Below are 13601 nucleotides of genomic sequence, written 5' to 3'. Positions count from 1 at the left end.
TCAGCTGTGGTTGGAAGGGAATGTTACTGATGATTGTTACTATACAAAGTAATAATACCAAAAAGGTTGCTGGCACTAAGAAAGATGACAGTGCACAGGTGGGTCTAAGACTAGACATGGTGCCAAAGTTGATATTCTTCCAGAGCCCTTATGCAAGATGGGATAGATGCCATACATTGAGAGATGGCTGCAAGACAGAAATGGGGCTCATAATTTAACCAGTGCCAAGTTCTTCAAAACAACAGAATGGCACAGAAATCTCCTCATAGTTTAATACATGGCAACTGGACATAGTTTCTTATAACTGTTTCTTACTTTATAATCATTTTTGTAAGGATTAAGATTTGAGTATGAATACAAAGATAGAGGGCCAAATTCATCCCTGGTGTGAGTGGGTACAACTCCCATTGAAGTACATGGGAGATATATCTGGTTATGCCAGCAATGAATTTGGTCCTTAGAGACTGTCAGATCACAGAAGCTGGAATGATGAATTTGAGACCATTTACACTGGACCCAAAGCCTCAGTGTTAAGGGTTTCTCCTGTAAGAGAACATCAAAACACCTCTCTTGATTAACTTGAGTTCAGGGTGTTTAAAACAAAGAAAAAAACATACACACAAGACTACACACTCCTCTTCAAGGCAAAACTGATATGAACAGTGTTGCTCAGATACAGACATTTTGTATGTACAAACATGATATTTTTGAAACCTCTCCTTGTCAGCAGCCATGTCTTAAACAGATGTTTACATATGAAGAGAAGTCATAGGAAAAGTTACAGGGTTTTTTTGTACATAACATAATATGACATTATACAAGTAAGCTTAATAATTACAGTTTACTAAAAATAAGAAGGGAAAAGGGGGCAAAAGAGAAACTAGATTTTGCCTGAGGCCACCTGTTCAGAGTTTCACTGACAGGCATCAAATCAACATAGGGAGCTGGAGATGCTTTATAATTCTAGGCCACATTCTCTTGCGTGCCAAGATCTGCTTAAAGAAGAGTGCGTGTGTAGTGGGGGAGAAATGAGGAGGCTTTTCTCATAGCCCTCCTTAGAAGCTAACTGTTTATAAGGGTTCTGTAGACTGGTGAACCTGATCAGATAATTGGCCACACCCAGTTCAGTTTATATTTCTTACCTCGGGGCTCTGTTTATTCTTTAACTTGGGAAAACTGAACAATAAGAAAAAGCAACAGTCCTGTTCTTAACTGAGATGGTGAGTCCGTGTGGCCTGTGATAGCTTAATGGGCCAGACCTTCCCCATAGTGGGTGTTTAGGGCTTGTCTGCCTTCTTGCAGCCTTCTGCTGCAGCCACAAGAGAGTGCACACCCAGCCCTCTCCTGGTTCCAGGCAACCTCATGTAGCTGAGGCCTTTCTTTATATCCCCTATCTGGGAATCATCAAACCTAATCACTAGATGTTGTCCAGCTCCATCAAATGAATGCCAGCAACTGCTTGTTGGGCTCCTCTATAGAACAGGATTGACTGCTCCCTGGGCCCCTGACCCTTAAAGGGGAAGACCATGCTGCTACAGTTCAGAGATATGCACAACATAGTGAGAGATTCTGATACGGTTTATCTGTTCTGGTAATTTTATGAGGAGAACCCAGAGCTATGATAATCTTGCCTTAGCAACTGCAGATACAAGAACAGTGGGTTGCTGAATTCATCCACATCATCTAAGGGCTAAGGATATTATTCTTGAGCCAATGATGGATGCAGAGAAGATGTGTCTTTTCTGTGAGATTTTTCACATGTTGTGCAGATACCTTGTAATCAGAAGGAATGGCTACTAGCGAATTAAGCCCCTAGCCCTGCAGCTGGGCCCTTAAAAGTAGTCCCCTTATAAAATTAGTCCCCTTAACTTTCATGAGGATACTCACAATTAATGGTTTCAGGCTGGAGTTTTAGTGGTTTTCATGAGTTTTCTGATTATTTCTGGTTTGTTGGCTCTATAAGTAGAATTTAAAATTATGCTAAAGGGTCTCTTTTGTTAACAGAAGCTATGATAGGTTGCTCTTGCCCTCTTTTATCACTATCTATTGTAAACCCTGTATATGACAAGAATATAATCATCATTCACCTTACATTATTTCCTAATCCAGACTCCAAATAAGATCCAATATATGACGGTATATGTATTTCAGAGCAGAAACCACCCTAGATAGTTCCATGGACTCCATGAGATCTAAAGTCGACCTACTGGAGTAATTATCAGCATTGGCATGATAACGAGTGGCATGATATGGATGTGATTATGACTAAAGAGTTGTAATAATGACTTCAGTGAAGTAGCACCTCTCTGGAATGCCTCTATAACACAATTTATTCCTAACTTGCGCTATCTTTAAAAGGCAAACTCCTGAAGGATAAAGTTGTTTCCTGGTATGGGTGAATAATATCAGCATTCTCAGTACTAACAGAATGTGAAACAGTTGCAGTACCATTAACTTTATCAAAGTCTTGGGTGCCATATGGGCCAGTGCAATGGTGCATAAACATTCAATTTTGTGCTAGCAGTCCTCAACCAGTGAGGATAAAATGTTATTTAGTATAACAATAACTGGTATTTTCCATGATCAAAGCTTTGCACAAATAGCCTCTAGTTTTCCCTGCCTGTGCTGGCATGCATGTGCCTGAACGTTTCAAGTGCTTTTAAAAATGGTGCTCACCAATCTGGAAGGCCTGTCTCCGCTGTGTTCTGGAAGCTCTGTGTCCCTTCTTCTTTAAAAGCATCTGGCTTCCTGAGGGTAAAGGAAGCAGAAGGGGAGTAAAGAGCCTGGGAAGAGGAGAGGCTCCTGGGGAGAAAGGAATGGTCTACGCCCAGCCACATTCCCCTGAGTGGCCCAGAATGTTCAAAGGGTTGCTCACATGGATGAAATGTGAAGAAGCCGTGGAAGCATTTGAGGACATTGAGCATGCCCATCTGCTAGCAACAGTGCTGCTGAGCATAGTGAGCATGTTTTGTTTTCTTCCAGAGTCTAGGAAGAAACTTCTTCACTCTTGACTTCAAGAGAAATCAAAATGAAGGGTGCTAAGCACACAGATTTGTGAAGGACTTCAGAAAATGGACAATCTTTGGAGAAGGCCTCCAACTAAATATTTAATTCTCACATGCCTAGTGGAGGCATACAAAGGTAAAGTAAGAGGAAGGGGAAAGCAAACTTTGGGTCAAACCTAAAGTTTTGTGGTTTGTGCATTGAACTGCCATGCAGGAAACCTAACTTGTTCCTCAGGAAATGGGTTCAAAGGCACGTTAAATGTCATGTTCTTGATTGCAAGGAAGAAAGGTGCAGTATCCATCCTGCTTCTCTACCTTACTGATTGATTACAGCACCACTTCATTCTCATAGGAGTCTGTCTGATCCCCTCTACTCAACTATAGGATACAACTGCTGTTATGAGGGAGAAGGACTAATAGAGACAAAAGTATCCAGAATGAAAGGTAGCTGGTTTTAGGACCCAACTTGAACCAGCTGATGTCTTACTTTAAATTACTACCTTATGGAGGTGGTGTTCCTATTAGCATGTACTCTGGTCAAGTCAATTTGGCTGGGGAGACCCTGTTTTCAGATGCTTGGGGCCCTTTGTGCTACAAATATAAAACAAACCAAAGTCCATTTTTTACTCTGTGGTATCAGATGACAGATGAGTACATTTCATTTCCCTCACAAAGAAAAGTACTTTTAATCTCTCTCTCTCCTCCCCCTCTTCTTTTTTAAGACAATTAACTTGATATGAAATCTTTAGAATGCATCTTCTGGAATATTAAAATAAGATGTTTGAAACCAAAATGGACACAGCAACTGTGAGAAATTGCTTTGCAACTCTTGAACAACAAGAAGTTTAATACTTTTCAGGGGCCAAGGGATGCCGCAGAAGAATACGGCAGATATAATCCATCTTCTTAAAAATTTTTTCAGGTATATTGACTTAATAATATGTAGCTTGTCCTCATTAGCCATTCCAGCAAAAATTTCCATTATATATGATCAGATACTTGCTAAACAATGTCAGCATGCATGAAAAAAAATCCTGAAACTAAGCTGTTCTGAAAAACTAGTAGTTTATACATCTAGATGTCAATTTCTCTTCGATGAGCTTCCTTGGACAGCCATCCTTGAAGAAGGCTTTAGTCTTAGTGTTTTATTTCTTATTCCATTGCTTTTGTCAAAGGGCAACCTGTACCTTCATTTCTAGATATAGTCTCAATGCAGCTCAGGAGGTGGGGAAGAAATGCTGTAATAAGCCACCTTCAAAGTTCCCACCTGATCCTGGTCACTGCTCCAGTCTCCAGCATTAAAGAGAGGAGCGTCAAGAACCAAATTTATTTTTTTCAGTGGGGTTGCTAAATTGTCTATAGAATATTCTGTTTGCAGCGTTGTTGTAGCTGTGTTGGTCCCAGGATATGTTGTAGCTGTCTTGGTCTCAAAGCAACCATTCTATGCCTGATCTTTCAATACTTATCCTTACGGGAAACCTGCACAACACCTTCAAAAGGTGAACCTGGGAACTTAAATTCATAACTGTGCTAAATACCAAAAATCATGGACTTAACAGGGACACTGGTTTTATGGCTCATTACAATTTGTAGCACACCACACTGCCTGTTAACCTTAATTGCCCACTTCAAACCCTTTATGCATTACAATCTAACCCCCAACTGCTCACATCATTTCAAATGACTGTCCCTTCCACTTAACAAGCTGCCCCAACTTGTATTTAGCTCAGACAGCCTGATTCCTTCTCCAGACATGAAGAAGAGCTCTTTGTAGCTCGAAAACTTGTACCTTCCACCAACAGAAGTTGGTCTAATAAAAGATAGTACCCCAACTACCTTGTCTCTCATAGAATATTCTGTAACCCAGTATTTTCTGCTACAAGAAGACTGTATGGGACTATGGACATGTCTAAATGATACAAGGGGTCCTCAAACTGTGGGTTGTGATCCTTAGAGGGTCAAGCGGTTATTACATAAGGGGAGCGCGAGCTGTCAGCCTCCACCCCCAAGCCCTGTTTCACCTCCAGCATTTATAATAGTGTTCAATATATATAAAAAGCATTTTTAATTTATAAGGTGGGGTCACACTCAGAGCCTTGCTATGTGAAAGGCATCACCAGTACAAAAGTTTGAGAACCACAAAATTGGTTATAAGGGAATCCAAAGCATCTTTTCATAGGCCAACAAGTTCTAAATTCATTTGAAACAGAGCATTTCAAAAGAACCAAAGTCTAATTTCCAGTATTCTATCCTTCTAAATCATTGCCATATTATTCATCAATCGTTAACCCTCTCAGTGCTGATCTTCTGTACCTGGTGTACTACTACCTATTATCCATTAACATATAATTGAAATCAGTGGAATGTTAGTACATATAGGTACTATATTCCATGATGCAGCAGAAGCATTCTGACTGGTAGATACAGAAGCAGTCAAATGGTTAAAGAAGGACGTTATTTGCTGTTAAAATATCCTGGAGTGATCATTTTAAAAAAATTAAACTTACATTCAAAGCAATGTTGCAGTAACATTTTTCAATGAGAAGCAATTAAAGGGCTTTGAATTATGCTACACAATTTAAATACGTCAAGATTAGAAAAGCTTGACAGAAGTTTCTGGAAACTGATCATTACAGTCTCAGGAAAGAGCGAGAGAGAGAGAGAAAAAAGAGGAATTTTACTCTGCATTTAGCCCTATCATCTTTCACCTCATAATCTAAATATAACTGCTTTTTTAATGCAATAGCTGACCCTGGCATAATAGCTAGTAGAAGAAAAGAATGTTATTGATTCTCAGATCCTAGAATGAATTTGCAGGACTGACAGTTAGAAAAACAGCTTTATATGTAAACAGAACAAATCTGATCTGGTGTCATTGAAAGGGAAAAAACACTGAACCTCACCATACCATTTTTGCAGTCACTTTTTGTTAAGGACAAGGCTGTGGGCAGGGAGGCTAGCCTAGTGGTTGGAGCAGTAGTCACCAAGCTTAGTGGTCAGCACCTGAATCAGGAGTCAAGTTATCAAGCGCAGGGAATGAGCTATGGCTGAGAGCCAGGAATCAGGAACCGAGTGTCAGAGCTGAGGTCAGAAGCCAAATACCAAGTCCAGGGTGAAAGCCAGAGGCAAGAACCAGGAATCTCTAAGCCAAAGCTTAGAGCCAGACTATCATCCAGAACAGGGACAGGAGTAGAAACCAGGAGCCAGGGGAAGAAACCAGGACTGCGAGCCAGGAAGAAGGAGCATGGGACAGGAGCAAGGAAGGCACTGACAGGAGGATCAGAAACACAGCTGAAGGCATGGAATACTGTTGAACAGCCAGAGACCCAGACCTGCTGCAGTATTTGAGAATGTGCCTGCTAGAGTTTTCTGCCAATCAGAAGACCAGATTCATTAGCTGAATCAGCTAAGGACCACAAGCTGGGTCTGGGTTCAGCTGTGGGTCCCTGACACTTTTCATGGGAGAACTTCACTTTCAGTTTTTTAAAGATGTGAGACAGCATGCTTTGGAGTATAGGAGTGGAAATCAAGAAGTCTTTGAGTTCTAGTTGTGAGATGTCACTGACTTTGTTGAGTGAGGAAGAGAGGTAAAGTGGCTTGTTTAATTCAAATTTCTACATCTGTGAAATAGGGATAATATTTAGCTACCTCACAGTTTTTAGTCAATATCAATACAGGGCTTTGATGTAAGATGTAAGATCAATAGATAAATTAAGCGATTTTTATTATTTTATAGGGGAATTGTAACCATTGAAAAGCAGAGATCTTGGATTTCTCCAGAACTCCCTGACACACAAACTTTAAGCTATATGAGTGTTATTCTTTTCCTTTTATTTAGTAACTGCTGCAGAATCCTTTTCCTCTCCTGCCACTGGGAATTCATCTAATATGATTTTATTAGCTCAGGAGAAAGTAGAGAATGCACCACTGTCAGATAGATCCTTAGATTATTTCTGCCAGAGAGGGAGTGGGTGTTATTTTGTTTTACGTGGTAAATTCACAATCTTGGACATTAGAAATACTACACTAAAACTGGAAAACCTTGTTATGCTAATTAATTAATTTGTTTTGTTTTTTTACTTGAACTATCAGTATACGTTTTTAACATTTCAGTGTAGGCTAATCGAGCTTTTGGTAATTTCTCAGCAGGCTGCTTTTTCATATTTCTTCTCTGCTCCTTTTTGCCAGGTTTTTCAAATTAACCTTTTCTTCTCTGCAAGAAGGAAACGATAATCTCAAGTAATCTTTTCTACTTCAGATGGTTTTGCACCTTCATTCTTGTGAGAAAACCTTTTAACTGCCCCCTCAAATTCCTACTTAACTACTTTGTTCCATCTAATGGACACTATACATAAACATTTTAAAAATGCCTAAATTATTTAGGAGTTTGTCTCATTTTCAAAAGTGAAAGCCAATGGAACATAGGCTTCTAAGTCCCTAAGTCACTTTTGAAAATGGGAATTAGGCTCCTAAGTAATTTGGTGGCTTATGAAAATTTTACCCCATGCCTCAGAAGCAGATTGGAGTTGTAGTTTTTTTCCCACCGTGGAGGTGTAACAGCTAAAATTATAAAGATTCATGGTACCATCAAATATAGCAAGAGTGGTACCTTCCTCACTATTCACTTGCTGTTTGATGCTGTGCTGTGCTCTTCAGAAACAGTTTTCCGGAAATGCTAATTCAAGGAGAAATTCATGCCTGCGTGAGGACCATCAAAATGACTGGTCCTCTTTAGAAATGAAAATTTCACCCTCAGGTTGTGCCACATTGGATAGTTTGTTACCTGCTATAGAAGATAACCTGTTGCACAGTTTTAGAAACTCTTATTTCTCACCTTTAGATGTTGCTCTGTGCTTTCAGGTTCAAGTACACACATTAAAACAAGATGGGTTGTCACATAAACAGAGAGGAAGGGATGACATCAGAGTGACATTTGCAATGAAGTTTGGTCTAATGATCATGAAAAAGTTGTGTTGTCTACAAAACATTTACACTTGGAAAGGAGAATGTTCTGGTTGATGGGGCTTAATGGAAGAGGGAGCCTCCATGTCTCATAGAATCATAAAATGTAGAGTTGGAAGGTACCTCAAGAGGTCATCTAGTCCAGCCCTTGCACTGAGGCAGGACCAAGTATACCTAGACCACCCTTACAGGTGTTCCTCTAACGTATTGTTAAAAACCTCCAATGACAAGGATTTCACAAACTCCCTTAGAAGCCGGTTCCAGCACTTAACTATTCTTATAGTTAGAAAGATTTTCCTGATATTCAATCTAAATCTCCCTTGCTGCAGATTAAACTGATTATTTCTTGTCCTATCTTCAGCAGATATGGAGAACAACTGATCACCATCCTCTTTGTAACAGCCCTTGTAAACAGCCTTGAACCCTCAAATTTTTTCAAACCATTACTGGGTTTGGGTATCCCTGGATGCCTTAACTTATGACTGAAATCTATAAAAACAATGTTGTTTGCATGAGGAGTACTTGTGGCACCTTAGAGACTAACAAATGTATTTGGGCATAAGCTTTCGTGGGATAAAACCCATTTCATCAGATGCATGGAGTGGAAAATATAACAGGAAGATATTTTATATATATCTCTCTCTCTATATATACACACACACACACACACACACACAGAACATGAAAAGATGGGGGTTGTCATACCAACTGTAACGAGACAAATCAATTAAGGTGAGCTATCATCAGCAGGAGAAAAAAAAACTTTTGTAGTGATAATCAGGATGGCCCATTTCAAACGGTTGACAAGAAGGTGTGAGTAACAGTAGGGAGAAAATTAGCATGGGGAAATAGTTTTTAGTTTGTGTAATGACCCATCCACTCCCAGTCTTTATTCAAGCTTAATTTAATGGTGTCCAGTTTGCAAATTAATTCCAGTTCTGCAGTTTCTCGTTGCAGTCTGTTTTTGAAGGTTGTTTGCTGAAGAATTGCCACTTTTAGGTCAGTAATTGAGTGTCCAGGGAGGTTGAAGTGTTCTCCGACTGGTTTTTGAATGTTATCATTCTTGACGTCTGATTTATGTCCATTTATTCTTTTGCATAGAGACTGTCCGGTTTGGCCAATGTACATGGCAGAGGGGCATTGCTGGCACATGATGGCATATATCACATTGGTAGATGTGTAGGTGAACGAGCCCCTGATGGGGTGGCTGATGTGATTAGGTCCTATGATGGTGTCCCTTGAATAGATATGTGGACAGAGTTGGCAACGGGCTTTGTTGCAAGGGTAGGTTCCTGGGTTAGTGTTTTTGTTGTGTGGTGTGTGGTTACTAGTTAGTATTTGCTTCAGGTTGGAACAACGCTTCCTCAGGTCTCGTCTCCTAACGCCCCTACTCGCACTACACTGATGACATCTTCATCATCTGGACCCATGGAAAAGAAGCCCTTGAGAAATTCCACCAGGATTTCAACAATTTCCATCCACCATCAACCTCAGCCTGGACCAGTCCACACAAGAGATCCACTTCCTGGACACTACGGTGCTAATAAGCAATGGTCACATAAACACCACCCTACACCAGAAACCTACTGACCGCTATACTTACCTACATGCCTCCAGCTTTCATCCACACCACATCACACAATCCATTGTCTACAGCCAAGCTCTAAGATACAACTGCATTTGCTCCAATCCCTCAGACAAACACCTACAGGATTTCTATCCAGCATTCTTAAAACTACAATACCCACCTGCTAAAGTGAAGAAACAGATTGACAAAGCCAGAAGAGTCCCCAGATGTCACCCACTAAAGGACAGGCCCAACAAAGAAAGTAACAGAACGCCACTAGCCGTCACCTTCAGCCCCCAACTAAAACCTCTCCAGTGCATCATCAAGGATCTACAACCTATCCTGAAGGACGATCCCTTTCTCTCAGAGACCTTCGGAGGCACGCCAGCCCTTGCTTACAGACAGCCCCCCCAACCTGTCAGCTGTTTGAAATGGGCCACTTTCATTACAACTGTAAAAGTGATTTTTCCTCCCTTGGTATCCTACTGTTAATTGAATGGTCTCGTTAGACTGACCTCACACTTGGTAAGGCAACTCCCATCTTTTCGTGTGCTGTGTATTTATACCTACTACTGTATTTTCCACTCCATGCATCTGATGAAGTGGGTTCTAGCCCACGAAAGCTTATGCCCAAATAAATTTGTTAGCCTGTAAGGTGCCACAAGAACTCCTCATTGTTTTTGCTGATACAGATGAACACAGCTACCACTCTGAAACCTGCATGTTGCTTGAGCAGATCTAGAAATGAAGACACTTCTGTAGAAACTAACAACTCAGCACTTGAATTCCTGCCTCCCCACTAAGTCTAACAGATGGTAGTAGCCTTTGTTTAATCATACTCATAAATATCATACTAGTTGGAATATCTATTTAATTTTGTCTTATGTGGACATCAGACTAATATTTAGTGCAGACAAGATCCTACAGTTCTGCTGCCACATTCTGTATGTATGCTTAACCCCAGCGGGATATATATTCCAAAGTGACAGGTGCCTTAAAATATCCCACACACCCCTGAGTGATCTTCACGGTCTGTGAATTAAAATTTAGTAATTATATGCATCAGACACAGCTACAAAAGGTTTAGACCTCCTGGATGGCAAGCGTAACATTCAAGTATTCTAAAATCCTGATACGAGTCAGGCCTTGGTATCCTTTTTAAAACAAAGAAGGAGTTTTTTCAAAGTTTTTGTTCTGGCAATATCATAAAGTGATGCTGTCATAATAGCAAGGATGATTTTTAAGATTTAGATGTCCCTTGGGAGCTTTATGTCAAACGATGTGTCACTATAGAACTATATCATCAGTCTGGAAATAATTACTTCTGACACAAAAAAAACTATATGCTGATTCTTCACACAAAGTAAAAGAAAGACAGGCTGCCTGTGAATTTATGACTATTCTGATAAGAAATATGTGCAATATTTTTTAGCAACTCAACTAGGCGCATTTAATGTAAAGTTTATGAAGTGTCTGGTCAAATTCTGTAGCAATTCCCTCTCTCTCCATTATGAACCTTCATGATTGCAGGATAAAATACAGATGAAAGCAATTAACATTACACAGCTGCTACAGTGTAAAACCATCAGGGGAAACAACAGAGTTTGGAAAAGAACCCATAGATGGGGCAAATTTACTCATGTAAACAGCAGGTAAACAAGAGAGGTAAACAACAGGAAAGGAAATTAAAACTCACCAGGCACAGAGGCTAAGATTCAGAGGTCCATCAGTAAACTATTTTAAAGGGGCTCCCCCAGAAGAACTTCTAAAAATGGAGCGTGGTTATGTTAAAAAACCCCTTTGCAACACTGGCCTAATTTATTGCACATTTCCCCAGAGCTAAGCCATACAACTTTTACAGAAAGTAAATACAAGGAAGGCCATGAACAAAACTTTTAAAAACAGCAAACACACACAAAAATTCCATGATAAATAATTAATGGAGATCAGCTACTCAAAGCAAAGATGCACATATTTTTAATAATAGTTTCCCACAGAATCAGATTACAATTTCATAGATTATGAGCAAATGAAATGCAACTATAAACCTGTTTTGACCCTGTTCATGCAGAAGAAAATAGTCAAAAATAACATTTGTGTATCACCTTCAGCATGAACATCACCCTTAGACTATGTTAGCAAGAAGTGGATCTGGGAAACCAGAGGACTGGAGATGTAGGAAACCAGGTCAAGAACTAAACGTAAAGAATTCGAGGCTTCTGGGCTTTGTTGCTGTGTGGGTCTGTGTTTGGGTTTGTCTTGCAGGAATTTCTTTCCATTCTGCCTCACCTCTCAGAATAACTTTTGAAATGTCTGCTCCTCAAACAATATGGTTTCATGTATTGGGAGGGAGGCTTAGCTTTTAGCCTAGGTTCAGCCCCACTTCATTCTCCAGGCTGGTCCTTCTTCTCTTGTATTCCAGACTTCCTGGACTTTAACTGCAGGTAGACATGTTTTGTGAATTGATATTTTGAATTTTTGCATACCGAGCCTTATATGTAGGCCAAGAGAATGGACACAAGCAATGGAGAGAAGCTCAGAAATTGTTTTAACAATAACATTGAAATAAATAATGAAATAATGAAAATAAATAAAATGTAGGTATAGATTTAAAGTAAAAAGATAGAGTAAGTGGCAAAGTACTCTGTGTGGCTTTACGTCCAATTCTGAGTGGACCATTGAAAATTGCACATGTGATAACATTGATTTTAAAGTGCTCCTAAGTGCTCTACAGTGCCTATCATGATGTTCAAGTGTCTCCTGATCCTTTCAAATATTTGACTGGAATGTGCATATGTGCACCATACAGTATTGGGCTATGAAGTAGCTGCCACCAGGAATATCCTTAACCTGGATGAGCTATTTTGTTAAATTAACACCTGTGAATGGTTCAGAGAATTGAGATGAAAGAGAAAAATACTTACCTGTAAAACTGTTTCTCTGCAGATATCATTCTAAAAGGATTCTCACACTTGATTTTTAGCTCCTTAGTATGAGGTTGGCAGAACTTCTACAGCCCTTAAAGAATTCTGATCTTGGAGAGCACCGTTAACGAGTTACATTAGGATCTATGCCCCCTACTGCATGTTATGTGCCACACCCTGCAGTACATAAATGTTGCCCTCTAATCCTTCCAATCAGTTCCTTCAGTTGCATAGGAAGTGAAGCTCCCATGATGATAAGATCATTCAAAAATTATTCAAGTTAAAAAAGTTTGCCCCAGAAAAAGAAAAAAAAATAGTAATTAGGTGTAAGCAGGGAAACACTAAAAGAATATAATTACCAAAACATTAAGGGAGAATTGTGTCACAATAATCTCTTCAAAGAAGCAGATGGAATTTCCCCTCTCTAAAGATATCTCCCAGGATTTTATTATGTGATATATATATATAAACCCTTGTACTTTAGATATGAGGGAACCTAGGCTTTAACTAGACCAACTAAATACATTAGAGGCATATTTGCCTTCTCTACATTAGGCTATTAACATGTGTTAGCTAACACATCAAAATCCTACTCTAAACAAGGCCTCTGAAACAGACAGTAGTGACAATCTTGCCTGGGACCAAATGTGCCTTGACGTGGCCTTCCAGGGTTAAGTCAGACCATGTCATTACAAAAGGAAACACACTCAAATACCCATGTAGACACTGTCTTCTTGGTAACAGCACTGCATCATGAATTAGCATAAAATGTTTAAAAAAAAACCAGTTGTTTGACCCTAGTAGAACCCCAAAGACATTTTGACAAATATACAGAAAAAGCCTCCCCAAGGATGGGCATTTGGTGTGGAAATAATGTTATAAGGACGATAGGCTCATTTAAGTGGAATTCTAACATTACTTGGTGAGGACTCTCAGATGAGTCCACAGCAACAAATAATAAAAATAAGTTCAGTAGTCACACTCTAGATCTGGAAGCTCATTAATTCTTTAGGCTGTACAAACTGCCTCCAGGGCTGATCAGAGTGGAGAAAAGGGGGAACAATTGTACTGGGGTCCTGTACTCAGGGGCCCACTCAAAATGCCTGTAAGTAGGTTGAAGTGGGAGGGACACAGCAAACATGA

General features: G+C 39.8%; 1 protein-coding gene across 21 annotated transcripts in view; it reads right to left on the bottom strand.

Moving 5' to 3' along the window:
• The window catches only part of GPHN (gephyrin), a 590148-nt gene that overhangs the window by 37999 nt on the left and 538548 nt on the right, over positions 1 to 13601 (bottom strand). For 10 of the 21 annotated variants that reach the window (XM_073348352.2, XM_073348355.2, XM_073348358.2 and 7 more), the window contains one exon: positions 2677 to 2748. The exons of 10 other annotated variants lie outside the window; for them this stretch is intronic. In XM_073348352.2, the coding sequence (XP_073204453.1) occupies positions 2677 to 2748 (72 nt within the window). Of the gene's footprint in view, positions 1 to 1874; positions 1957 to 2676; positions 2749 to 13601 lie in introns of those variants that run through there. One more of the 21 variants, XM_073348373.2, reaches the window with a different exon arrangement.

The sequence above is a fragment of the Lepidochelys kempii genome, chromosome 6 (assembly GCF_965140285.1).
Source record: "Lepidochelys kempii isolate rLepKem1 chromosome 6, rLepKem1.hap1, whole genome shotgun sequence".
In the NCBI taxonomy this organism is placed as follows: Eukaryota; Metazoa; Chordata; order Testudines; family Cheloniidae; genus Lepidochelys; species Lepidochelys kempii.
Note: the sequence above shows the minus strand (reverse complement) of the source record. Positions and strands in the feature narration are given on the sequence as shown.